This window comes from Podarcis tiliguerta (genome assembly GCF_965153285.1).
Source record: "Podarcis tiliguerta genome assembly, chromosome: 10".
Taxonomy (NCBI): domain Eukaryota; kingdom Metazoa; phylum Chordata; class Lepidosauria; order Squamata; family Lacertidae; genus Podarcis; species Podarcis tiliguerta.
The window spans coordinates 37367512-37393035 of record NC_139543.1 but is presented as its reverse complement, the minus strand read 5'-3'; the positions used below and the strand labels follow the sequence as shown (position 1 = coordinate 37393035).

The window sequence follows — 25524 nt, the reverse complement described above, 5'->3', positions numbered from 1 at the left end:
AAGCATAGTTAAGTTCCTGAGTTCAGTGTTTTGAACTTTATTACGCCTGGCTCCTCTGATTCATCCTGTCCATTTTTTCTTTTCAGCTCATTTCCTATTTTTGTATTCTTTCTGTGAAGTATAAGATACACTAATCATTTATATTATTTATATTGACAGTCCATCAACATGTGATTCACAATTTCTCCTCTATTGCTCGTTTTATTATTTTCAGAACTATGTAAAGAGTATTTTTTTATTTACAAAAAGTATCGTAATATAGCTTCAATTTTGTTGTTACTAAAATTTGATTCAGATAAGTCTCTCATTGTAATGCTAGCAGAGGTTGCCACCAATCTTATTTTGGATTTCATTTGGAGGCTTATGGAAATATATTTTGGTAATTCTGTGTGTCTTTATTCTAACAGAAAATCAGTTAAAAACTAAAGTGATGAAATTGGAAAAGGAGTTAGAGGTATGTCAAAATATAAAGTTGCATTTAATACTATTTATTCTCTTTTTGTTGGTACTAGTTGATGTATTGCATTTTTAAGTTATTCTTTTTTTATGGGCATTGGCAAAGCAATCCTAATGAGAGGCAGGGCAGTGGTGGAGTGGAACAGCAAGTCCACCAATACATTCCAAGTCCTGCTGGCTCTTTCTGGCCAGGGCAGAAGAAGTGGGAAAGAACATATTTTCTGCTGTGCCAGCTTGAGTCTGGCACTCTTGATGGGTTCAATAATTGACACCTTTATGAGACCCAAACCCCACTATGGAACATCCTAGCTTCATACTGGCAAGAACTGCTGGTGATAGCTTTCCATGTGCCTGAGGAAAGTTTAGTTTTCTTTCTGTGCAGTCTCCCCCTGGAGGATGGAAGGGAGGAAACTACATATAATCCTAACCCCTTCCAATCGTAAACATTGGAGAGGAGAACAGGATTGTGTTTCTAGTCTTTATTTTTAACATTTTATTTTATTTGATTAAACATAAACAGAACATTTGGGGACATAACTATAAATTGTAAGTGTGTAATTCAACCTTTTAAAGTTAGATACTTTTAAACGCTGTCCTGCAATTTCAAAGGGCAAATGAAATAAGCAGGACTTAAATTTGCTTAACTGTAGGAAGGTCAGATCCTTATTGGTCGAAATCATAGCTATATTGATCACAGGTTTCATCTGTAGCATAGTGCCTTTAGAATGTAGCAAAGGCAAGTTCCTACTGCACGCTATAACAAAATCACTTTTAGATTTTCCTTCATGTATTAAACATAGTGGGAATGTAAAACAGCTAAAAATATATAATTGTGCATAGTTAGTCCTTTAAGACATACCTTTATTTTAAACCATTTGAATTTTTGAAGCTGAAATATGTTGCAGTACAAATACTAGATTAAAGTCAGGTATAACCTGACTTTTCCAACTTGTGCAGAATGAATGAATGCAAAATGTTTGTGTGTGTGTGTGTTGAAATTTTGATTAAAACAGTTCTGTACTGTCCTGCTTACCTTAACTGGAAACACATTAACAACTTGTTAAATTTTAATGGTGTTTTAAGGCAGCACATCGATCTACTGGTGGTCGTGATACTCGCTTTTTGCGTGATGAGATTCGTCAGCTGGAAAGGCAGATGGAACAAAAAGACAGAGAGTTGGCAGATATGGAGAAGGAGCTGGAGAAAGAAAAGAAAGTCAATGAACAGGTATTCAGAATTTTAAGTAGACATCTGTAAAACTGTGGAGACTAATATAAAATTGAAGACTTGTATTGAATAATAGCAATAGAAATGGAAAAAAGTTAATGATGTATGCATTTGCACGAAACAGAGGTTGTGTATAAACTATGAGACCAGGAATTTAGAAATATAATGCAGTGCAGTCTTGTACAGTTTTAGTAGGGGCAAAGGGATGAAATATTTTGTTCTCTTCAATCCCCTGCCCCCCCCCCCCCCGAGGCAGTAGTACAGAGGGATCTTGGGACTGGAGCAAGCTGTGAGGAGAGAGGGAGTGGCAATATGGTGGGGGTGGGTTGGCAGGTAGGCTGAGATCAGCTGAATGGGTTTAAGGAGCTGCGAGGGGATGCGGGCTTTGGGTGAGTTGTAAAGGAAGTGGACTGGCAATAGCGTTAAAGGGTTTGTTGGGGGTAGTTGGTAGGAAGAATTGATGAGAAATGCGAGCAGGAGCTGCCCTCCCCTTGTGTCTGTTTGTGTGTATCTATATACCTATCTATGCACATATAATAAAATATTTACTATTCATGTACTCCAAGAGTGTTGATTCCTCTGGAAAATATGCCTTCCTTGTGAACTTGATACATTTTCTTAGCTAACTAATTTTGTTGTTTTAGCTTGCTCTTCGAAATGAGGATGCAGAAAATGAAAACAGCAAGTTGAGAAGGGAGGTTAGTGAAGAACTTTGGAATCAATGCCTGTATGATTGTTTGATTGACCTTTCCTCCCATGCATGCAGTTCTCCCTCCCTCCTCTGGTTTAAAATAGTATTTTAAATAATTTAGAGTGAGACTGTTGTAGGGTGGCAAGGACTTGTGTTACTAAGGAGTATTTTCTGTTTCATAGGTGTTCTTTATAACCTTGTTTTCTTTGTCTTACTGTCACAACTGTTTTATCAGGCACTGTACTTCTAACCTGCTGTCTGTCTATCATTTCTTACTTCTGGCTTGTATCCAAGTCCTAAATATATATTTTAAATTTAGGCCCATGAATTTGGAATGATTTAAATCACTGTGATGGGTGAATTCTAATGCAAGGAGAAAGGAAGTCCTCACCTTCTTGCACAAAGATCTCTCACACTAACTTATTAGCCACTGCCAACATAAATCCCATAGCATTACGCTGTTAATGTGCCTTTTTGATGTTTCCTGGCCAATTATGAACAGCTCTCTTCTTTTTACTTTTAAGCTTTCCTAAGTTATATGTTAATTAGCTTTGATTTTCTTTCTTATTCTACTCTATTTCCTTTAAAGAAAAAGCGAAGAAAAAAGAAGGTGAGTATTCAGCTTAATAGTTTGTAGGATTACTGGATGTATTTGTGTATGATATTGTAGTTTGTTTCAGATACTGTAGATCACACATTGACTTGTGGCATTTATTGGCACACTTCAAATGCTTGATTTGTATAATTTTTCCAATTCCTCCTGTATGTCTTATGCAGAATGAACAACTTCGTCAGGATGTAATTGACTATCAGAGACAGATAGATACACAAAAAGAAACGCTTCTTTCACGAAGAGGAGAAGAATCAGATTACAGGTCACAGTTATCAAAAAAGAACTTTGAGCTTGTCCAGTATCTAGATGAAATTCAGGTAAACTTAAAGGGGTTGCCCTTGTCTTGCCTTTATTTTCAGAATTTTGAATCTAATATAAACCTTCAGACTCTATTATTCTACCTAGTGGGCTTTCGGAGTCTTTCTTGTCCCAAGGATACTTAGTTAGGCATTTGGGTTATTGTGAGGAGTACTTCACCTTTCAATAACTAGAGAAATTTGTTACAGTGGTGTTTTAATTTATTTTTATCCTGCTTTTCTACAATAATGACCAAAACAGCATATAAGTATCAGTGTATTAAAAATTATTCAGATTGTTTTTTGCTGTATATTGATACAATCAGCAGCACGAAAATAGCAGAAGATAATTTAAAACATCAGCATTCAGTGAATTTTGTATCTTCTGCTGATATGAAGATGGCATAGCTCCAATTTTTCTAGATGGACGTTAATATGACACTTAGGATATGGCTCTTAAGATCTCTTGATTATTAATGTTGCAGATGGCTTTGTTTTAGGCTTTGGGGCTAAGAAGTAAGTGAGTAATATATTTCAGTGGATACAGCAGTGGTTGTCAGTTGTGGTGGTCTTGTGGTAAAAATTAATCCTACTTTACTTAGATCTAGGGTTGGCTCTATCAGTCTATTTTTGAGTTTGCCAGAGCTGGCTTTTTTCAATTTTGAAATGGGTTTCTCATTATAAATATTTTACTTTTAAATTCGTAGAGTTTGACTGAAGCTAATGAAAAATTAGAGGCTCAGAATCAGGAAATGAGGAAGAATCTAGAAGAATCGGTGCAAGAAATGGAAAAGATGACTGATGAGTACAATAAAATGAAGCTTATCGTGCAGCAATCTGACATTGTTGTGGACCAACTAAAAAAGGAAAAGGAACAGTATAAGTTTCAGGTAAAATGTAACCTACCTTCTTTCCAGAATCAGATTAGTAAAGATACTGTACAACTATAAAAGACCTTAAAATTGGAATACAATGGACCAAAACAGAAAGATCAAATCAGAAAGATGACACTTCCTGCGTGACCACTGAGTGATGACAAATTGATCATTAAATAAGTATTTGATTCAGTAAGCAAATAGAGTAAAAACTGGATAACCATTGATTCCCTTTGTTAATGCATTTGGAGTAATACACACACAGCTTGTATTTTCATACGTCATATTTCATTCATCATATATCAATGGTATCTTACAGGTGCATGAGTTGATGGAGCAACTTAAAGCAAAGAATGAAGAAGATGACCCTCTCATGGCAGCTGTGAATGAAAAAGTGGAAGAATGGAAGGTATTGCATATCTTCTTTCAGCTACCTTTTAAGATTTATGTTTTGCTGAAGATTTTCCACCTTACCATATTCTACTTTGCAGGGAATCATGGCTTCTAAAGATGAAGAAATCATTGAGTATCAGCAAATGTTGTTAACTCTGAGAGAGAAGCTGAAAATGGCCCACCTTGATGCTGACAAGAGCAGCGTTATGGCCCTCCAGCAGGTAGTTTTCTGTCCAATAAGAAGAAACCAAACAAATATTTGTGTTAAACATTAGAAATCTATGCATTGAGTATAGAGTACAACACAATGAACAGAAGAAGTTTACTTTATGTCCCCGTTTTAGAGGGGAGATATTACAGATTTTGCCATCAATATATGTGCTTTCAGTGTACAATGTATTATGTAATCTTAATAATACTAACTAATAATAATTTTATTATTTTTACGCTGCCCATCTGGCTGGGTTTCCCCAGCCACTCTGGGTGGCTCACAGCACATATCAGAACATACTGAAACATCAAACATTGAAAGCTTCCCTAAACAGAGCTGCCTTTATATGTCTTCTAAAAGTCATATAGTTGTTCATTTTCTTGCCATCTGAAGAGAGGGTGTTCCACAGGGAGGGCACCACTAACAAGAAGGCTCTCTGCCTGGTTCCCTGTAACTTGCTTCTCACAGTGAGGGAGCCAGCAGAAGACCCTCGGAGGAATACCTCAGTGTCTGGGCTCAATGATGGGGGTGGAGACTCTCCTTCAGGTATACTGGGCCAGGGCCGTTTAGGGCTTTAAAGGTCAGCACCAACACTTTGAATTGTGCTCGGAAACATACTGGGAGCCAATGTAGGCCTTTCAGGACCAGTGTTATATGATCCCGATGGCCAATCCCAGTCACCAGTATAGCGGCTGCATTCTGGATTAGTTGTAGTTTCTGGGTCACCTTCAAAAGTAGTCCCACATAGAACGCATTGCAGTAGTCCAAGTGGGAGATAACTAGAGCATGCACCACTCTGGCAAGACAGTCTGCGGGCAGGTAGGGTCTCAGCCTGCGTACCAGGTGGAGCTGGTAGACAGCTGCCCTGGACGCAGAATTGACCTGTGCCTCCATGGACAGCTGTGAGTCCAAAATGACTCCCAAGCTGTGTACCAGGTTCTTCAGGGGCACAGTTACCCCTTTCAGGACCAGGGAGTCCTCTACACCTGCCTGTCCCTCCGAAACGGTACTTCTGTCTTGTCAGGATTCAGCCTCAATCTGTTAGCCACCATCCATCCTCCAACCACCTCTAGACACTCACACTAGACCTTCACCGCCTTCACTGGTTCAGATTGGCTCCTACTTATAGAGTAGGTTCACTGGTTCACCCTCACTGGTTCCTACTTATGAAATATGAAACCTAAGTTTCATTTGGAGGGGAAATCTGATGACTTCTCCATGTGTTAGGATTTTAATAGGTGTTGTAGACCAAGAATGTGTATCTGTTAAAACAGTGCTTCATTTTCTAATGAGCTGCATGTATTAAAACTTACTATAAACTTAGCTGAAACATATATATATCTTTTCCAGCATGAACTATACCTTCTTTCACATGTTTACATTTTATTATGTTATAATCTTATGTTATACCCAACTATGTCACACACTGAATAGACACACTGAAATCAAGGAATTTAAACTAACCTGAGATGATTGATTTCAATGGATCCACTTCAAGTATAACTTATGGTCTTCAGACACTAAACATTTAGCTCTGAAGTTGAGGGTCACTATTCATCAGTGGGGCTGTGGCCCTATTTGAAAGCATGCCAACTTCTTTGCCTGTTCCTGCCTGCGGGGCCTTCAACAATGAACAGCAACCTCTGGTTTACCTTTTGCTTGTACTTTCTCCAAAAGCGCAGAGTGAGGGGGGGTGGTAGCACTTCTCCCCAAAAAACCTGTGGACCCCTGGAAAATTCTCATGCTATAATTTTAATGTGGAAACTTCACATGCATGTACTGTGCACCCATAGTAACTAACATGTGGCTCTTTGGCATATGTTACCCTAGAGTAAATTATGAAAAAAACTGTTGTATGCAGTTAAAATGTTAGTTCTGTTTTCATATAACAGTATAAGGTAAGTAATATCTGTCTGGACCAAAGTACAAATTAAACTGAGTTTAGCTTTAAAAAAAGTGCCTCGTTTTTATGATGATGCAGGATGTGCATTTTATTTTTACCTCTCTGCTTTTATTTTTGCTGCTTTTGCCTTTCCTTGTCGTTCTTCTAGATAATATCAGAACTCTATGTTGTAAGTACTTCTGTTTTTCTTTTAACATTGATCTTTTGTTTCTTAATGGCTTACTATCAGTGCTATTAAATAGGTACCAAATTATATTTTTTCAGGGTGTGCAAGAAAGAGACAGTCAGATCAAACTGCTCACGGAACAGGTTGAACAGTATACGAAAGAGATGGAAAAGAATGCAGTGCTTATTGAGGACATGAAAAGAGAACTTCAAAAAGAAAAAAGTAACTTGTTTATGTGTTTTGTGTAACTTTAGCAATATGTTTTGATTGGATTTGAAACTGATTTTATAACCTGGTTAAGACTCAAGTTTGGTTAGTGTTAACCATGATTCTTGTCTGTGCTGAACCCATTTATCATGACTAATACTGTGGATTTTGTGCATGAGACAAGAAAGCACATATTCTTGTGGACCACTACTGAGTGGGAGCCTTATGTCTGCATGGCCTCATAATGATACGTTTCAACCAGTTGGAGGGCCACATGCAGAGGCCAGTCCTCCGCAGGCCACTTCCACAAGTGGGCCAAACCACCCACCAGTCAATCACCAGAGTTAATATGACGTCAGGTGATTAAAACTTCAAGCCATGGCTGTGAAGGAGGATTCTTCCTTTCCTAGTAGCTGAAGCTTTCCCCATGTCTGCATCAGAGGACGTTAGGTATGGGAGAGGTAGGTATTGGTTATTCCAAATGTCCTGCTGGATCTAATTAAGCCCGGAGGTTCCCTACCAATGGCCTGAACCTTTTATGGATATTTCATTTCCTGTTGTATGTCTTATGGTGCGTTTATGAATATAAACCGTTCTTCCTGAGGTCTCACACATTCTACAGGCAGGTTTGTCCTTATAACTGCAGATGTTTGACCTTCCTTTGGAGAAAACCTCACCCAGTTCTGGTCCTGCTCATTGCATGGAAGCAAGTTCTTACAGAGCTCCTGCTTTTGTATGCAAGACTGAATATTTAATGCTCTCCCCTTCCTGAATTAGATATATATGATGGGAAGGAGGTTTGATTGTTACTCGCTATGATCTCTTAATTTGAATTCACTGTCAGTATGTCTTCCAGTTAGTTTCTCACCAACTTTCTATGAACGTCTGTTGTATCTTTTTAGGTCTGTCATCTTCTGCTCAACAGGGCCATATTGGGAATATCCAAGAGAAATTACATATGTTGGAACAGAAAACCAAAGAAGCTGAAATGGTAGCAGAACTTGCAGAAGCTGATGCAAGAGAGAAGGACAAAGAACTTATTGACACTCTGAAAAGAATGCGAGATTATGAATCAGTATGTAGTTTGATTTGATACAATACTCTAAAAGGATATGGGGAAGACAATAGCAAATTTGTTAAGTGGGTCACACATACTTATAAATAATATGTCCCTGAGGTGATGAAAAAATCTGTCCTGGAGTCCTTTTTTTATTTATAATTTCTGTCCATGCCAGATCTGCCCCTTCCCTTGAATATATTAAATTAGCCAAAGTTGTTAGACCGTAAATAGGTCGATGTCTTGTGATCATGACAGCAGAACCACAGAAAAGATGAAAATTCATTAAGTTTAATTATGCACATATATATCAAGCCAGTGACCCATCTAGTCCAGCCTCCTGTTCTCATAGTGCCAACCAGATGCCTGTGGGAAGCTTGTAAGCTGCAGCCCTCTTCCCTCTTTCCAGCAGCTGGTATTCAAAAGTCTCCAACAGTAGAGGTAGAACATATCTATCATGGTTAGTAGTCTTTGATAGCCTTATCTTCCGTGAATTTGTGTTACTATCTTTCTCGGTTAATCCATTTGGTTAATGCACTTCTTAGTTTATCTGCTTTTCCTTTTCTAAGGGAATTTATGGCCTGGAAGATGCTGTTGCTGAAATAAAAGATTTAAAAAAGCAAATTAAAATAAGGGATCATGAAATTGAAACATTAATTAAAGAAGTTAACAAACTTGAAATTAAAATCAATGATTTTCTTGATGAAAATGAAGACCTACGTGGACGACTGGGTATGTATCGTGTTAACTCTTGGGAGATATTTAATTGTACAGCGGCTCTTAGATAACCTTCCTATGACCAGGGGGACTGCAAACTGAAAGCAATTGATCCTCTTGTGCTGCTCTATCCTTTTCCATTTCCCCCTTATTTTATTCTCACTGGAGACAATGGAAGTGAAATAAATGGGACTGAACTACCCCTGTTCCACGGCTATCATACGCTCTGGTTTAGGAACATGTTGGGACACTGGAAAGGCGTTGGATCTTTAGGAACCAGTTGTTCCCCTGGTATGCCCCAGCAAACCCATGACACTGAAGCTCCAGTGTTAGGACAAGGACAGCAGAATTTTTTGTGGCAGTGGGGAAGGACCATCTGACATCATATAATCAAAAGGTTGGGTCCTCTCTCTCCCCACCTTCCCTCAGAGCAAGAGATCCAGGGCTTATTATGACCCCTGTGCCAAAAGTGGAAAGTGCAAATAATTACAGAAGAAGTAGTCTCTCACCAGGGACAGTGTGAGAAACGTTTCACTAGGATCTGAGAGTCAAAGCAACGGCTGTGGACTGCTGCTAGTGTGGCTTGCTAAATGAGGATCTTAGCAAAAATATCCAACTGAGTGATAATGTAGGAGGACAATTCCCTCCCTACCCTAGATCCCTCAGGCCATCATCCTTGACTGGAATTCCTCTAATTGAATATACAAATTTCTGCAATGTATTACATTTCAGGTCTTGATCCCAAGACAATGATTGATTTAACGGAATTTAGAAACAGCAAAGCACTGAAACAGCAGCAGTACAAGGCTGAAAACCAAATCCTGCTGAAAGAGGCAAGTGATAAATGGACATAGTCATGATTTTTTTGTCTAAGCATCTCAGTTGATTCATCTCCATACCGTTTCAATAAGATTGAAATAATAATAATAATTCTAGGCATTTGAATACATTACAGATTGAAAGACTAGAAGAAGAAAGAGTTGCCCTGAAACAACATATTCGTAAACTGGCTCAGGAGAAAGGAAGAAGAGCTGCAACATTAGGTAGGCTGTCTCTGAAGTTACTTTGCGCCATGCAGCAAACAATAGATGATTCCAGAAGAACATCTTTGTTTATCTCTTGGAACAGTCTGAATAATGACTTTTTGGTACTGCTGAGGGAACGAATTAAACAATCCTTCTCAAATTCATTGAACTCTTGTTGGGAATCTAGTGTGGTCTTTGGTTTCTATGACAGTCCTAAACAGATGATGATAGCATTTGCCTTTGAATATATATCTAGAGGGAGATGCTAAACCTCCCTAGGTAATCTGATCTGCTAAATTGTTGTTTCATTTAAGCAATATCTACCTCTTGTGAGATCTTGGCATCCCGGCTGGCCAGTTCCTATCTGTGTTCTATCTAGACCCTTAATCTCTTCCTAAATCAGGTTGGATGTGTGAGGACCAATGTTTTTGTGGTGTAGGCTCCTCAGAGATAATGAGAGATCTTTCTTTTAAGTTATGTACAGAGTTTTTTCACATGACTTGCTTTTGAGACTTTTTATTGCTACTGAGGTCAACCTTGCATTGTTTTAAATTTTAAAGTACTGCTTGTAAACTTTGTTCTGAGTAGGATTGGATACAGATGACCTACAGCTGATTGATACCTTTACTGAAGATCTGAAGATGAGAAGGAGTAAATATGAGTTTATGAGTACGGTTAACGTTGACGAGGTTAAAGAAAAGGTAATGGCCTAAGTTTTATTCATTGTGAATTCCATTTTGACTGATTTCTTAGATTGGAGTATCATTGAATTATCTTTTTAAAAAATAAAAGTAAAGCATTGTATACAAAAAAAATCTATATTGAAATTATTTAATGTGTGGCCATCTTGTTAATTGCTTTCACGTATAATGAATGCTGATCTTTATTCTGTAAATAGCAATTAGTGTAGTACAGAAAGAAAAGCATAGCTTCTCCTAAAACAATACTCTTTTCCCTGTTGTGGGAGACAACAGAGGAAAAAAGTGAAACTTTGAGGAATGGATTGAGAAGATCTGGAACGTGTTAAAAGTTTATTTCTCTGAAAAAGTGAAAGCATATTTTCTTTTCTTTTCAGTTGAGTTTTCAGCTTGATTCAGAGATACAAGTGAATGATAGCTGTGATGGCTCCGAGTCTTTTACAGTAGAGGAACTTTACAGCTCAGTAAAGCAGCAATCTAAAGAAATGCTAGGGACAGCTTTATGTCCGGTCAGTTACAGTGAATCGAAAGAACTGAGAGCAGACTGTCCACTATCATTTTCTGCTATGCAAGGGAAACAAAGGGCTAGTAAAAGACGACAAAGACAGGAAAGGCAGATGAAGAGAACTGAAGCATCTCGGGTTCAGACCCTGTCACTGGATTTCCAGGAAGGGCTGCCTTTTTCTCTGCTTGGAAAGCCAGTGTCCTCCTATGTAGTGCAGGAGGTCCTGTTGCGAGATGAGAAGGACAATTCTGAAATAAAATTGTTGGATTTAAGAACTGATATGAGAGAGATGGGGAAAGACCAGATCTATTTTCCAGAATCATGGCCAGTAGAACACATGGATGAAGGACTTGATTGTGGCCTGCGAATGAATACATATCAGATAGATCGAGTTGAGAGTCTTATAAGGCAGTTGAGGAGTGAATTAATGTTCCTTAGGTCAGAGGTGAGACATCTTCATATGTGCTTAAATTTGTGCCTTCCATAATTGATTTGTTTTGTTTATGAATCGCTTCATTTGAAACATCTTGAAGCGATTACCAAGTAAAACAATTTCATATTTAAAACTAATCCACTGTAATACAGATGAATGTGCCGCATTTGCAAACATGTTATATATATATATACACACACACACACACACACGCTTTCTAGAGTAAAGCACAAAGACTGGGACTTCAGAAACCCAAACCAATTATTTGTCACTGTCTGGTGTTAAGATTGGCTGTACTCGCCCATAAAAGTGTTTGAGAATGTTAGTATCATTGCATCATTACAAAAAAGATCATCCCAGTAAAACGGCAGTGACTGTGTTATTGATAGATACCTTGTTGTGACTCATTATGAAAGGCAACTACAAATAGTTAAAACTGAATTGTGAGGCATATAGAATGTAAAAGTCTTTAGGAGTTGAAATTCAAATGCATTAATTATTACTTGTTCTCTAGAACGAGCAGATATTGAAAGACTTGTTCGCCAAGAATACCCTGAATAAAAGCGCAGAGCTAGAGCTTGACAGACACAGGAGCCAGGAGTTTGAGGTAGTTCAGGGTTTCCCCCTGAGAGATGAAGTCATGATAGTCCATATTAAGAGACTAATAAGTATTTTTCTAATAACTTAGTATAATTTGACTGAATATACTGTCATGCAAATTGTAGCGTTCCCTTTTTACAAAAACATTCTTATTCTTATTATTCTCTCCTTATTACAAAAACATTCTTGCTGTTTTGTTTGAAATACATGAAATGCAATATGCTGTCATACATTGTTTAAAATGCAGGTTAGATATGATGTTTTGTCTCATTTAACATTTTTTCAACAACTCAGTTTAAAAAATGAGCCTTTTTAAAGTTCTGGAAACACATTTTTATGGCAATTCTGTTTTTATTGGCAGAATAACTACCTTACCAAAGAATTAAAGGAACGTGACAGGGACTTGGAACAAAACAGGGCCATGATAGCCAAGTTTCAATTGAAATGTAAGCATAAATTTTAATTTACCTATAAAATAAAAGTGCTAAAGCAATGGTTAATAAGTCAGGCAAAAATACACCATCTTGTTGTTTTGTTTTATGAATCTTGCAAACCTTGTAGTATCTACATTGAATCCAAGTTTGAAAATATTTTCTGAATAAATCGTTTTGAGTAACAACTCTTGCTAAAATTCATTAATATCTCCTCTTGGAAGTGTGGATACCATAACTAGAAACCCAGCTGAAATACATATGAACTTGCAGTTGTCCGATGCAAAGCGTGCGGAAGTGAACTATATGTAATGTAATTGCAGTAAAAGAATTGGTGCAAGAAAATAAGCACCTTGAAGAAGGCATGAAAGAAATCCTACAAGCTATAAAGGACATGCAGAAAGATCCAGGTGTGAAAGGTGGAGAAACTGCTGTAATCATTCCTAGTCTGGAACGATTAGTAAATGTAAGTCTGTATTTCATTACTTAGCTTAGCTGAATCTGTTTAGCTGAAAACGTTAAAAAGATTTCATGATTGCTTGCCTTATGTACATCATGACACAGGTATGAGACGATAAAGGAAATTGGGTTTTGGAGGGGAAAGTGTATCCTTACCAAATACTTTGAACGGGTTGTAGAATTTTTTTTGAAACAACAAGGGCAGCAAAAATATAGTTCAGGTGCTTGCAAACTTGTGTTGAAATTTAAGGATTTTGCTTCCTTCCTACATAATTGCTATCTGGGGAGGCTGTTCTCTCCAACTATGATATGGTCTGCACCGGAAGGCATGGGGTATCTCTCTTGAGCCTTTCTCATCTCTCTTCAGCAAGTGGTCACAGGGCCATGACCTAGTGTGAAGAGCCAATCTGCGTTGGCTTTCCCCCTTTGATAGGCAAAGTAGAAGAAAGAAAATGCATGGGCATTGGGATTTGTAGCTTGGATTGTTGCTGTAGTCTGCCCTCGGGGTATCTGCTTTGCATAGTAGTCAAGCTGCTGTAGTGCAGCGGCTAAGCAACTAAGCTGCACTTCCCAATTTGAATCTTGTCTGTCCTGTGTGCTAAAACGCTATACAAATCATGTGGTAATGGAAGTAACTGTTGCAGAAAAGGTCCACCCCCCCACAATACATTTGCCATATGTAGAATCACACCTTTGCAATATTCCTTTCCATTGCAGTTTTATTCATCATGCAGATAGCATATTTTACTCTTTAAATGGCCAGATTTACTGTTTGGCTTTCTATAGTTTTAATTGAACTTGGCGTGTGTTTGTTAACGGAGGAATCTAGGAGATTGGTAGAGTGCATTCTATGCATGGGAAGAATTACCAGACTTGTATCTCCATGTAGGGCTAGGAGAAGAGAGTTTAACTTCATGGAAAGCACTTACTTTCTTTTATGGTGAATCAATTGTTGGCAGGCAATTGAATTAAAGAATACAGAAGGAAACTTCGATGCTAGCATACATTTAAAGACGCAAGTTGACCAACTAACAGGACGAAATGAAGAATTAAGGAAGGAACTGAGGGAAGCACAAAAAGAAGCAGTGAATTTTTCCAATCAGCTTTCAAAAGCAAATGCCAAGGTATGCAAGCTATCTTAGCCTTCAAAAGTAGCCTAGGTAGCAATACAAAGTGAAGTACACATGGGTTTCTTTCCACAGCTCCTCATATGTGTCATGCAAGATTTGATTGATAGACAAAGGTGGACCCACTGAAAGAGTGCTGCTTTAGTGTGGGGTATTATGGGTGCATACTGGGCCCCGGATAGTGATGCTGTAGCTTCTGCACACCCAAACAGCTGCTCATCTGACCATCACTGAAAGCTGCTTTTTCAAAATTGTGGCGCTTCGGAAACATTTTTATTTGGTGTAAGCTTTCTGGCTAGTAATGACAATATTTTCCAATACATGTAAATGATATACGTAACATATTTAAAGTTTTTCAGTGATTCTTTGCGCCCTATTGTTGCTTATATGTTTCAGGTTGCCTCTTTAGAAAATGAGATCCATTTGCTGCGGCAATCAGAAGATGGCAGCGTGGTGTTCAAAGCAGTAAATCTTCCGGAAGGAATGGCTCCATCTAGTGTAAACATAATAAATTCACAGAATGAATATTTAATATACCTTTTGCAGGTAAATACTTTAAAACTGACTAGTGGGTGTATCTTAACATGTTTACCTCTGTCCATTCTCTCTCTCTCTCTCTCTCTCTCTCACACACACACACACACACGTATGTGCATATGTATGTATATACCATGGTGGTTTCAAAGCCATGCAGTATTTTAATGAAAAACAGAGCATTCTATATTCAAAGTTTCTTATTCATGGCAGTTCAGTATCTCATCAATGGTTTTTAAAGTAATAGTGAAAGGAACAAAATCCTGTTCGCATATCTTTTATATAACCTTGATATTATTATTTAAGGTGAAAACTGATATTACATCTTGAACTGCAACTTTTCCCACAGACAAATATGTGTGATGAGGTCAGTCTTTGTAGAATATTTTAATTCAGAAAGCATATAGCTATAGGAAGGCACTCCATTTTATATATTTTATATCCATTAGAATTGAAGGTGAGATATGTCATGCAATTAATTTGATGTGTATCATTAGGAACTGGAAAATAAAGAGAAGCTGCTGAAGAAATTAGAAGAAGCGCTAGAAGACTATAAAAGGAAAGTTGCAGTTGCCCGCCACCAGCAAGGCTTGCTGTATAAAGAATATCAAAGGTATAATTCTGATTATATCTTGGTATAGTAGCCAAAGAAGGTGAATTACAATAAATAAGGTGTGTCTAGGTGAATTACAATGCAACCATAAAATCAAACACTACAGTTAAATAGTGTATTTTTATCTTTTTTGGAACAAAAATTGTATTTCCCCCCCTAAAGAACAGTTATGGGGCAGCAAACTAATGTTGTTAATAAAAATTAATAAATTAGTACTTAATAAAAAAGTTTATTAATACATTTTTTATTCATATTAAATAAATATAAATTAATTAAAAGGGTTTCAAATACCCTTAATAATTCTGGTGTCAAAGATTGTTCATCTCTAGTACATAATGCTTATATTCAGCCATGCTCTGCAATGATGGAAGAGTTCACTTGCTCTTTCCAAAATCTGTTTCCTCTCTATTGGCAGCTTATAAATCTTTTGTTCTGAACTTTCAGACTTCAGATTTTACCTAGCACAATATGACAAAATAGTTGCAATAATGTGTTTTACAAAACATCCATTTACTTATTTTAGTGAAAGGGAACACTGGCATACTGCTGGTGAAAAAATACAAGAAGAAAAGAAAAGATTGGAACATCAAAAGGAGCAAGATGATGTAAAAATAAAAGAGTATTATGTAAGTAGTGATCCTATATTCATGGGCTTGGGTGCCAAGAATTACAAGTTCCACATGAGACAACAAGGCTTTCCCACCTGCTTCCTGCTAGGAGCCCTTTCATCTCCTGAAAAGCTGTTTCTAAAGGTTGGAGTATTTTATAAAAAATAACGTGGGGTCTGGCAGGGTTTTTGAGGGGAGATTTGCAGTGATTTCTCTCATGCCCATGTCTCATCTCATGCAGTTCTCAGGAGTGGCTTTTCCAGGACTGCATAGGACTGGGAGGAGGGGAGAAGAGGCCTGTTATGCACCAATGTATCTGCTTCTGTTTAGCTAGATCAAGGCCACTGACTTCTTAAAATATGTGTTAATACTCACAACACAGTGCCAGTGACATTTTTAATCTCCCCACAGAATTTATTAGATGCACTTGAAAAGAATAGCGATGACTTTAAACGGCTATTTGCAGACTACAGTAGAAAAATAATGGTTCTGAGGGTAAATGAAAGGTCACTGGCAAGGCAGTACACAACCGTACTTGAAATGGAGAAGCATCTCCGGAAAGAGAATGAGAAGATGAAGGCCGAGTTAATAGCTGTGGAGGCTGCAGTTGGAGAAAAGATTGGCCGTTTGCAAAGGTTCAAGGTATGTTTTATATATCATGCCAGCTCTGCTCACATGGCGATTGTGTACAAGACGCTTTTGTATGCAAAGCAGCTGTGAGGTTGTGCTTCCTGAACCATTTCCAGCATCACATCCTCAGGCAGCGCCGACTGTGTGCCACCCAACATTTGAAAAGGAATCCCAAGTGTTGCACACAAGCTGCTCATAAGAGCACCATATGGGTCATATTCCTACTCAGATCAGATGTCCTGATTGTGTGGAGCCTTGATACTTCTCTTTTTCAATAGGATTTATCATGTACTCTTTCCAAGTGTCTGCAAAATCCAAGCTGTTTTTGCACTTTTCAATATATGCCACAGCTATTCTCACAGTACAGTTTGGCTTCTACAGTGGTACCTCGCAAGACGAATGCCTCGCAAGACAAAAAACTCGCAAGACGAAAGAGTTTTTTGTTTTTTGAGTTGCTTCGCAAGACGAATTTCCCTATGGGCTTGCTTCGCAAGACGAAAACATCTTGCGCCTTTTTCTTAAAACCGTCAATGCATTCCTATGGGAAACCGTCAATGCATATCCGTGCTTCGCAAGATGAAAAATTCACAAGACGAAAAAACTCGCAGAACGAATTAATTTCGTCTTGCGAGGCACCACTGTATATTCCTAGTGACCTGCTGCAGTATTTTTGTGTGCACCTTCAGCATTCCTCCTTTTTCGAATGCCATATAGACTGTTTCTTCCTTCTTTGTTCAGGAAATGGCAACTTTCAAGATGGCAGCATTGCAGAAAGCGTTGGATGATTGTGTGCCTCTGAATGATCTGGAAATGGCTAATAAGCAGTATAATGAATTAACTGCTAAATACAGGGATATGCTACAAAAAGATAACTTGCTTGTTCAAAGAACAACTAATTTGGAGCACTTAGAGGTAATACTACCATGCTACTTTGAGATAACTTTAGATTATGTACATTTCTCCATCTCAATTTTATGCTGGTGGTGCAGATCCCGCAGAAGATTCAGCTGTCTAATATTGTAGGCAGGATTTGAAAGGAAAACAATCTTTTTATTGTCCTTCCCAAATACTATTACAGACCACTAGTGCTTTAACTATAAAAACAGAGAGGGAAGGATATACTTAGGTAGTGATCTCTTTTGAAAGCTACTTGCACTTTAACTTGGGAGACAGCACTGTATGGATGGATCCCTTTCTTTTAATTGGTGTCTAACATTCTCTCACTGCTTGCACAAAGCAATATTTTTGTTTCGTTTTTAAACTGTTATTATATTTTAATTTGTCTTTAAATTGTTTTTGGTGTGCTACATCTTGCCATGCCATATAGCGTGAAAATGCATCCCTGAAAGAACAGATTGAGTCTTTAAACAAGGAGCTGGAAATTACAAAAGAGAAACTTCATACACTTGAACAAGCTTGGGAACAAACAGCAAAATTGGGTGAGTGCATTGTATTATGATCATTCTATTGCAATGAGATGATACATGTTTTCTCTGTAAACCTGGTATTTTAAAATGTAGAGTTGAACAACATTTTGAAACACAAGCCTTCTTATTCTTAAATTAACAAGAATCCAAACATTCAGTTGGAAGCTTGTTAGTATTCTTAAATGGTATTCACACAAGCCTAGAACTTTTTTTAAAGGGAAAAATAAAAAGGAAAATGATGTTGATCTCAATATATCACCAAAGGCATCTGTGATCATTAGTACAACTTACCTGTTATTAGAGTGTTTTATGTGCAAAGACAACCCCTGTAGTGTATTAGAAGTGAGAAATCCTGTCAAGATTCTGCCAAAGTCTGAAAAGATCAACCCAGTCCCTTTGATGAAAAAGGGAAGTAATAGTAACTAAACAAGGTAAAGGGCAATTATAAATGATATTCCAGTTTTGAACTATGCAAAAGAAGATGTTCTAAATATTTTGAAAAAGTTGAAGATTTCTGCCTCTGTTCCGTACTGCAGATTTTATATTGTTTTGTTTTAAAAATGTGTCTGTCACTAAATTTTTCCATTTATATTATTGTCAATTCTTAGGAGGAGACAGTGCTACAGATAAGGCCACAAAAGCCATAACAAACAGTGAGATTGTTTCTATTTCTAAGAAAATTACTATGCTGGAAATGAAAGAACTAAATGAAAGGCAAAGGGCGGAGCACTCTCAGCGAATGTATGAACACTTACGGAACACATTAAAACAAGTGGAAGAACGTAATTTTGAGCTGGAAACAAAGTTTGCTGAGGTTGGCTGCTGAGCTGTGACTACATAGTTTGCTTAAAGTGTTGGAAAATGCATTAATTACTCCTATCATTAATTACTCCTATCATTCCCCTGCCCGCTCTCCAAATAGTTTCTTGGAGCTAGATGCGTTTAGAGATATTGCGCTGTTTGAGAGACACTACTGAGTAAGGTGGGAAGTATGCATATAAGGTTGACAAATTCCTAACACCTAGAAGACATGGCTTTATGACCAAGCCGAACATCACATTAAACTGTAGTTAGAAATAAACTGTGAATTAATGTGAATACGCAGGATGTTGGTGCATTCTGCTGAAAGGCTCTCATTCCATTTCTCTCGCCCAGTTAATTCTTGAGGCACATGAACTAAGAGAGTGGCATTTTGGGGCAAGTTTGTCACAAGCTGAATCCAAGATTGTGTGTAGTTAGTGTTTGTAAGGCTCCTGTATCGTGAAGTAGTCAGAGCAGGCGGAAATTCAGCCCAGGAAAGACATGCTGGTGTTCTACGTCACAGCCAGCTGTGCATGCCACGAGTCCTCACAATCCTAGCAAAGCATGCCACAAACACCTGATAATTCATGTTGGCTACCCATGTACTAATAGGTTGTTGTTGTTTTGGACTGAATGTAGTGTTCCGATTCTGAATATCTTTACCAAACCTGCCATGTCTTAGCTTACAAAGATCAACCTTGAAGCACAGAAAGTGGAACAGTCTTTGCGAGATGAACTGTCAAGCAGTGTGAGTAAAGCAGTCAGCGAGGCAGATAGACGTCGAATTATGGACCTGGAGAAAAGTGAAACTGAGCTCAAGATTGAAGTTTCAAAGTAAGTTTAAAGGTTCTTGCATTACTCTGATTTCAGCCCTGCGTAGAAGAGGTGGGGGGGGGGGGAGAATACTTCTAAACTTATTTGAATTTCCCTCTAGAACTGCCCCCCTCTGCCCTTATATGCATGCACACATGTCAAGGAAGCCTTTTAAAGGGAAAATTGTGGGGAATGACACTGGTTTTTCACTTTAAAACCCAACCATTCCTCATCCTGGAACTGCTTTATGACCTGGGGGAAGTTTAAAGAGTAATTGGGAGGTCTTTGGGGAAGATTTGCAAAGGAAATGTTGAAATTGTGCATGCATGCTGCTCTTTGGAGTCTAGTTTTGTTAAATTAAAATTTTATCGGTCATTTTTTCAGGCAGCTTTATGATAAAATAATCAAAAGAGTAAACATACACGCATTATTGTATTTGTATTCTGCCTTTCCATAGTTAAAACCATGCTCACAGTGGCTTATGACATGAAAATATTTACATAATTACAAATTAACAAAGGTAGAAATAAACAACAAATAAAACACATCAGAAAGTACACGACCAAATTTAAAATTCCCACATAAATAATAAATTACAAAAATAAAGATACAAAAACAATGTCACAACCTAAGAGTCTGTTCAACAGCCTCAACTTTTGTAGCTGAAGTCAGTCAGGGCCCAGCCTTCCCAGGCGAGGTGGGAAAAGGCCTGTAAGGCAGAGTGTGCAGGTATAAAATATATAAAAAATATATAAAAACATTACAAAAAATGATACAGCAGCAGCAGCAGCTGAAACCTATACAATTCCACAGAATAGAATCTTATGTTTGGAAGCAGCTATTAAAAAAACCTACATGTGTTTAACATAGTGGTCTGGATTGCATTGTACAGTGGATGCTCGGGTTGCGAACGTGATCTATGCGGGATGCACGTTCTCAACCTGCGTCTGCGCACACATGGGTTGCGATTCGGCGCTTCTGCGCATGCGCGACCACCAAAACCCGGAAGCAACCCGTTCTGGGTTTTGGCGGTCAGCAACCCGAAAAGACGCAACCTGAAGTGGCTGTAACCCGAGGTATGACTGTAATGTGAAATCATGGTTTAGTGCTGTATGGATGAAGCTCCATGAGCCCAAACGAAGTGCCTGGCTTAAATGAACCCTGCTTTGCCATTGTATTCAGAAGACCTCTGCTAAGTTATAGTATCAGTTTTACAGAATCTTGGCTTGGCGTTATGCACAAACCAAGGATCAAACAATGGTTTCACAAGCCAGCAGAACCTAGGGTTTGAAAATGGCTTCTTATGAAATGTACCTGGTTGAAATGTAATCCTAAGTCAAGAGTATTTAAAAGGGAAACTAAACTCTGAAGATGTCCTTTCACCAGACCTGCAGAAGAATGCGAAAGGGGGAGTGTTGGGAGCCAGATCTTTTGCTCAGGCTTGCTGTAGCTTGTCCACATGTGTTGCATGTGAATGCAGCCAGTATGTGGTGGGCTACAACTTAATGTAAACAGCTCATTTATGGCATCAAAACCCAGTATGTGACACAACTATTCCATGTGGCACTGCATATGGACCTAGTGATAGTGCTGTTGTGACAATGTTCCAGCTTTTAACCACATTCTCAACCTGTAAACAGTCTTCAGGAAACAGAGAATCAAACAGCTTTTTCATCTGCTAGACATTTTCATCTGCTAGCCTTAAATGTGCAGCAGTTCCATTCAACATATATCCTTTCAGTACTGTTTTTTATTATTTGCATATTGGGGGGAAAAGAAAAAGGGAATACTGTTACCCTTGCAGTATTTTTTGGCAAATAGGTTTCACTTGTCTTGCTAGGCTAAAAGAGCTGTCTGATATTGCCAAGATGCAAGTTGATGCTTTGGAGAATCGCCAGCAATCCAGAGAGAAAGAAGTGGAATCGCTCAGAATGCAGATTTTGGATTTTCAGGTATGGGCTATCTCTGCTTAGAAGCATAACCATTCACCCCTGTGACACAGATAATAAGCCCAATACCATGTAAATGCTTGGCGAATGCATTTGATTATAATACATATTTTTATCTTACTTGCTCTTCAGGCACAATCAGATGAAAAAACACTTGTTGCAAAATTACATCAACATATTGTGGCCCTTCAGGTTAGTGAAGCCACTGCTGTGGCCAAGTTAGAGGCTGCCATGTCAAAACTTCAGAAGGTGGAGGTGGCTAATATGCGCCTAGAGCAGAAACTGGATGATAAAGAGCAAGCATTGTACTATACACGACTCGAGGGGAGGAACAGAGCTAAGCATCTCCGCCAGGCTGTACAGTCACTGCGACGACAATTCAGTGGTGCTTTGCCCCTGGCTCAGCAGGAGAAGTTCTCCAAAACTATGATTCAGCTTCAGAATGACAAACTTAAGACTATGGATGAGGTCCAGCTTGCTCAGCAGGAGCGCCGAAATGCAGAGAACAGAGCGCTGGAGCTGGAGACAAAGCTAAAAGGATTAGAAGAACTAATAGCCACATTGAAAGATACAAGAGGAGCACAGAAGGTTTGTGATATAACAACTTTAAATATTTATTTGAGAATTGACTCTAGGTTCACATAAAGTTTTGGGGTTTGTTTGATTTGATTTTTCATTTTTATTGCCTTGATTAGCCAAGAGAGAAAAGCAGCATCTGCTTATCAATGTCAATTGACAGAATGTCAATTTCCAGTGTAAAAATGTCAGTCACCCCCATTTGAAAGTGTGTTGTAGTCCATTAGTGTTTCATCACTCAGATTCTTTTGTATTCATATTTAATCACATGCACACATTCTTCATTTTGTTAATCTGGGCCAAAATGCAAAGAATTAATGAGATGCTTGTTTGTGCCTCTACCCATGCACCAAGGATTCTACATGGTTATGCATTTTTCCCCAGCCACCACTCCTTTCAACCAAATTCTCCTGATTTTTGAGAGAAACTCCACCATGAGCTAGTTCATCTTTTTTTCTGCAGTAGTTTGGCACTATTTGGAATCAGTTTGGTCCTTAAATTGTTGTCAGATTTGGTCATTTGTGTATTGTCAGGTAATTGAGTGGCATATGAAAATTGAAGAGCTTCGTCTTCAGGACCTTAAACTGAACCGTGAATTAGCCAAGAAAAAGGAAGAGATTAAATATTTGAACAATATCCTTTCTGAATACGAACGTACCATTAATAACCTGGAAGAAGAAATTGTACAGCAGAGCAAGGTACAGAAAAGCAAGTTTTTTAAAAAAAATAATATCACTTTAGAAATTCTGCAGAGAAAACTCCTACAAAAGTTTTGCTGCATGTAACGTGAAAAATGTTCCTGTATCTAGCATATATTTGTGCTGCTCTCAGAGGCTGTGTACAGTCCTTATTAAACCCCTTAAATCTTGTAGTTCCATGAGGAGCGGCAGTTGGCCTGGGAACAAAGAGAAGTAGAATTAGAACGTCAGCTCGACACTTATGACCGTCAGCAGAAGGACATAATTAGAACCGCTCAGAAGGTACCTGATTTCATACTGATAAGTCCCGTAACACGTCAAGTGTCATTCTTCCCCCTGCCTGTCGCCTGGGGTTGGGGGGGGGGGAGGTTCTCTGCCTGCCTGCACAAAACAATCCTTTCTGTTTCCTTCTCTGCAGTTTGATGAAGCTACAGGATCAGTTCCAGACCCCAGCTTGCCTCTTGCACACCAGCTTGAGCAAGCTCTAAGGAAAATACGAGAACACGTCCGAACTATCCTGGAAGTGCAAGCCACCTGCAAATCCTTAGAAGAGGTGATTGGATTGTTCAGCTAACTGAATCATATGCTTTTAGTGATTTATAGAGTAGAGATTTTGCCTCCGGCAAAGGAGGGTATCTTTAGTTGCATTGCTCCTTCTTCTCACTCCAGAAGGCTGTTCAATTTAAAAAAAAATTTTTTTTAATACCTTTTATTTATTAAATTTGTATGCCACCTTTCACCCAAGGATCACACAGTGATCCACAGCGTAAAAATATAAAATGAGAACATAAAATTTATAATAGAACAAAAATAAATAAATCTGAATAATTTGTTCCACAAACCCATTTAAAAGGCCACAGAATGTTACTCAGCCAAAGGCTTGGTTATAGAGAAACTGGTACTTAAAGATATGTAATGAAGGCGCCAGGCTATCAGGTTGGGCTTTGACTCCACCTGGTGGTCAAAGGCAGGAACAGTATCTTGGGAAGCAGGTAGCTCCCAGAATGCACTTCAGTTGTTCCTGCCTTTGATTAAAACAGCTATGCTGTGATGTTCTTTGTTGGTTGTCTAGTTCTGTTGACCTAAAAATGAATAATATATCTATCTATCTATCTATCTATTCTGGTCCTGCCCCCACCACTTGTTTTTCACAGCTCCCCGCTTGCCTTTATTTCCCCACTCTTTTCTCCATGCTGAAAAAAGAAGAAGAAGAAATCCTCTCAATTATTTTTGTCGTTTTTGGTAACAGAGATTTATTTTATTACAGAAACTGAAAGAAAAAGAAGCTGCTTTGTGGAAAGCGGAGCAAAGTATCTTATCCAGAGACAGGATCATAAATGAACTGAGACTTCGATTGCCAGCATCATCAGAGAGAGAGAAAATAATAGCAGAGCTTGGACCAAAAGAAGAGGACTCCGCTGCCTCTCCCCGTGCTCTGAAAATTGCGCACCAGACAATTTCAAATATGCAAGCAAGATTAAATCAAAAAGAGGAAGTGTTGAAAAAGTACCAACACCTTTTGGCCAAAGCAAGAGAGGTATTTACAATACAAAATGCATGAGATATTATTGTGAAAAGCCCTGGAAATTTTGAATTGAAGGGCTTTGCAGAATTTTATTAATGAATGAATGAATGAATGAATGAATGAAATGCTGGGTTAACACAGGACCATATGAACTGGGCAGTGGTGGCACAGAGGTGACATTTGTGTGAACTGGTGTTTCCAACATGACTTGGGACTGCATTATTTTGAGTGCCATTCATGGGGGAAAGTCCTGAATATGTAGCAAAAGGAAGTAAAGGAAGTTAAAAGTGACTTCTGTGTTTGGAAAACTTGAAGAGTGTTGCCTTTTGTTGTGGACATCCTTTTCAGTTTCTTTACTGTGATAAGATTAACTGTTTGAAATTTTTGTAGAACAGAATGGACACAGAAGCAAATATATATATTTTTGCACTATTTAGGAACAAGAGGAAATTGTAAAGAAACATGACGACGACCTCAGAGTGCTACATCAAAAGTTAGATTTACATGCTGACAGTTCTTTTAACAAATTCAAGCAAACTGCATTAGTAAGTATAAGTTTTGTTCATGATTTATGCATTTGAGGATTTGGGGAATAAAGATAAGATGGGGACAGAATTGAAATATGGTGATTTCTTATCCTTTTTGTCTTGGACCCAGCAATGCTCAGATGTAAAGTACTTTGTGGAAGCTGTCTCTTTACAGCTGCCCCTCCCCCCCCCCACTGTCAAAACGCTGGTCCCATGGGTTGGAGACAACCTTGGGAATTGGTTTTTTTTTTAAAAAAAAGAGGAATGCATATAGAGTGGGAAGTCAGCGCAGATCACTGTCCCACCCATTGAGTGAGCTGAATCAATGTCTACTCACATCAGGAGCCCTTGGGATGCAGCCATTGAGTTCCATCAGGCTTCCACTGACTTTCTGCAGCCTTTGGGGCACCATTAGTGACGAGTTGACATATAAAGCTCTTAAGGATCTGGGCCCCAAATTTACAGTGATGACTTCATATCCTGTGACTGTGGCCCAATGTTTAAACCAACAAATGTGCCTTTATTAAGATATCATCAGTGCCATAGTGTACTGCATTCCTGATGATAGAAAAGTAATAAAACACACACTGGTAATAAAAAGGATTTCTGGAAACCATTTTTAGGAATTTTTGTAAAACGCTATTTTTAGACAAGCTATTGTTAGGACTTCACAGCATGCGAATGAAAAACATGGTTATATTGCAAAGATTTACCAGGTAAATAAGGGCAAATG

General features: G+C 38.4%; 1 protein-coding gene and 1 long non-coding RNA gene across 11 annotated transcripts in view; one reads left to right on the top strand and one right to left on the bottom strand.

Annotated features, from left to right (window-relative positions):
* Positions 1 to 25524, top strand: part of CEP290 (centrosomal protein 290) — a 46494-nt gene that overhangs the window by 2990 nt on the left and 17980 nt on the right. For 2 of the 10 annotated variants that reach the window (XM_083400905.1, XM_083400902.1), the window contains exons 5-38: positions 408 to 458; positions 1544 to 1683; positions 2328 to 2381; positions 3152 to 3304; positions 3991 to 4173; positions 4478 to 4567; positions 4650 to 4772; positions 6814 to 6834; positions 6930 to 7053; positions 7941 to 8113; positions 8665 to 8827; positions 9545 to 9645; positions 9768 to 9855; positions 10426 to 10538; positions 10913 to 11485; positions 11988 to 12080; positions 12435 to 12519; positions 12828 to 12970; positions 13923 to 14087; positions 14487 to 14636; positions 15122 to 15237; positions 15761 to 15863; positions 16257 to 16487; positions 17214 to 17387; positions 17803 to 17914; positions 18511 to 18716; positions 19386 to 19537; positions 21357 to 21468; positions 21598 to 22053; positions 22575 to 22739; positions 22914 to 23021; positions 23158 to 23292; positions 24007 to 24276; positions 24702 to 24809. In XM_083400905.1, coding sequence (XP_083257031.1) covers positions 408 to 458; positions 1544 to 1683; positions 2328 to 2381; positions 3152 to 3304; positions 3991 to 4173; positions 4478 to 4567; positions 4650 to 4772; positions 6814 to 6834; positions 6930 to 7053; positions 7941 to 8113; positions 8665 to 8827; positions 9545 to 9645; positions 9768 to 9855; positions 10426 to 10538; positions 10913 to 11485; positions 11988 to 12080; positions 12435 to 12519; positions 12828 to 12970; positions 13923 to 14087; positions 14487 to 14636; positions 15122 to 15237; positions 15761 to 15863; positions 16257 to 16487; positions 17214 to 17387; positions 17803 to 17914; positions 18511 to 18716; positions 19386 to 19537; positions 21357 to 21468; positions 21598 to 22053; positions 22575 to 22739; positions 22914 to 23021; positions 23158 to 23292; positions 24007 to 24276; positions 24702 to 24809 — 5234 coding nt within the window. Of the gene's footprint in view, positions 1 to 407; positions 459 to 1539; positions 1684 to 2327; positions 2382 to 3151; positions 3305 to 3990; positions 4174 to 4477; positions 4568 to 4649; positions 4773 to 6813; positions 6835 to 6929; positions 7054 to 7940; positions 8114 to 8664; positions 8828 to 9544; positions 9646 to 9767; positions 9856 to 10425; positions 10539 to 10912; positions 11486 to 11987; positions 12081 to 12434; positions 12520 to 12827; positions 12971 to 13922; positions 14088 to 14486; positions 14637 to 15121; positions 15238 to 15760; positions 15864 to 16256; positions 16488 to 17213; positions 17388 to 17802; positions 17915 to 18510; positions 18717 to 19385; positions 19538 to 21356; positions 21469 to 21597; positions 22054 to 22574; positions 22740 to 22913; positions 23022 to 23157; positions 23293 to 24006; positions 24277 to 24701; positions 24810 to 25524 lie in introns of all 10 variants that reach the window. The other 8 variants (XM_083400908.1, XM_083400907.1, XM_083400903.1 and 5 more) reach the window with 6 other exon arrangements.
* On the bottom strand, positions 12041 to 21345 carry LOC310658721. The gene is made up of 3 exons (XR_014502453.1): positions 20145 to 21345; positions 14432 to 14583; positions 12041 to 12098 (listed from the first exon to the last, which is right to left on the bottom strand). It is a non-coding gene; the product is annotated as an uncharacterized lncRNA (long non-coding RNA).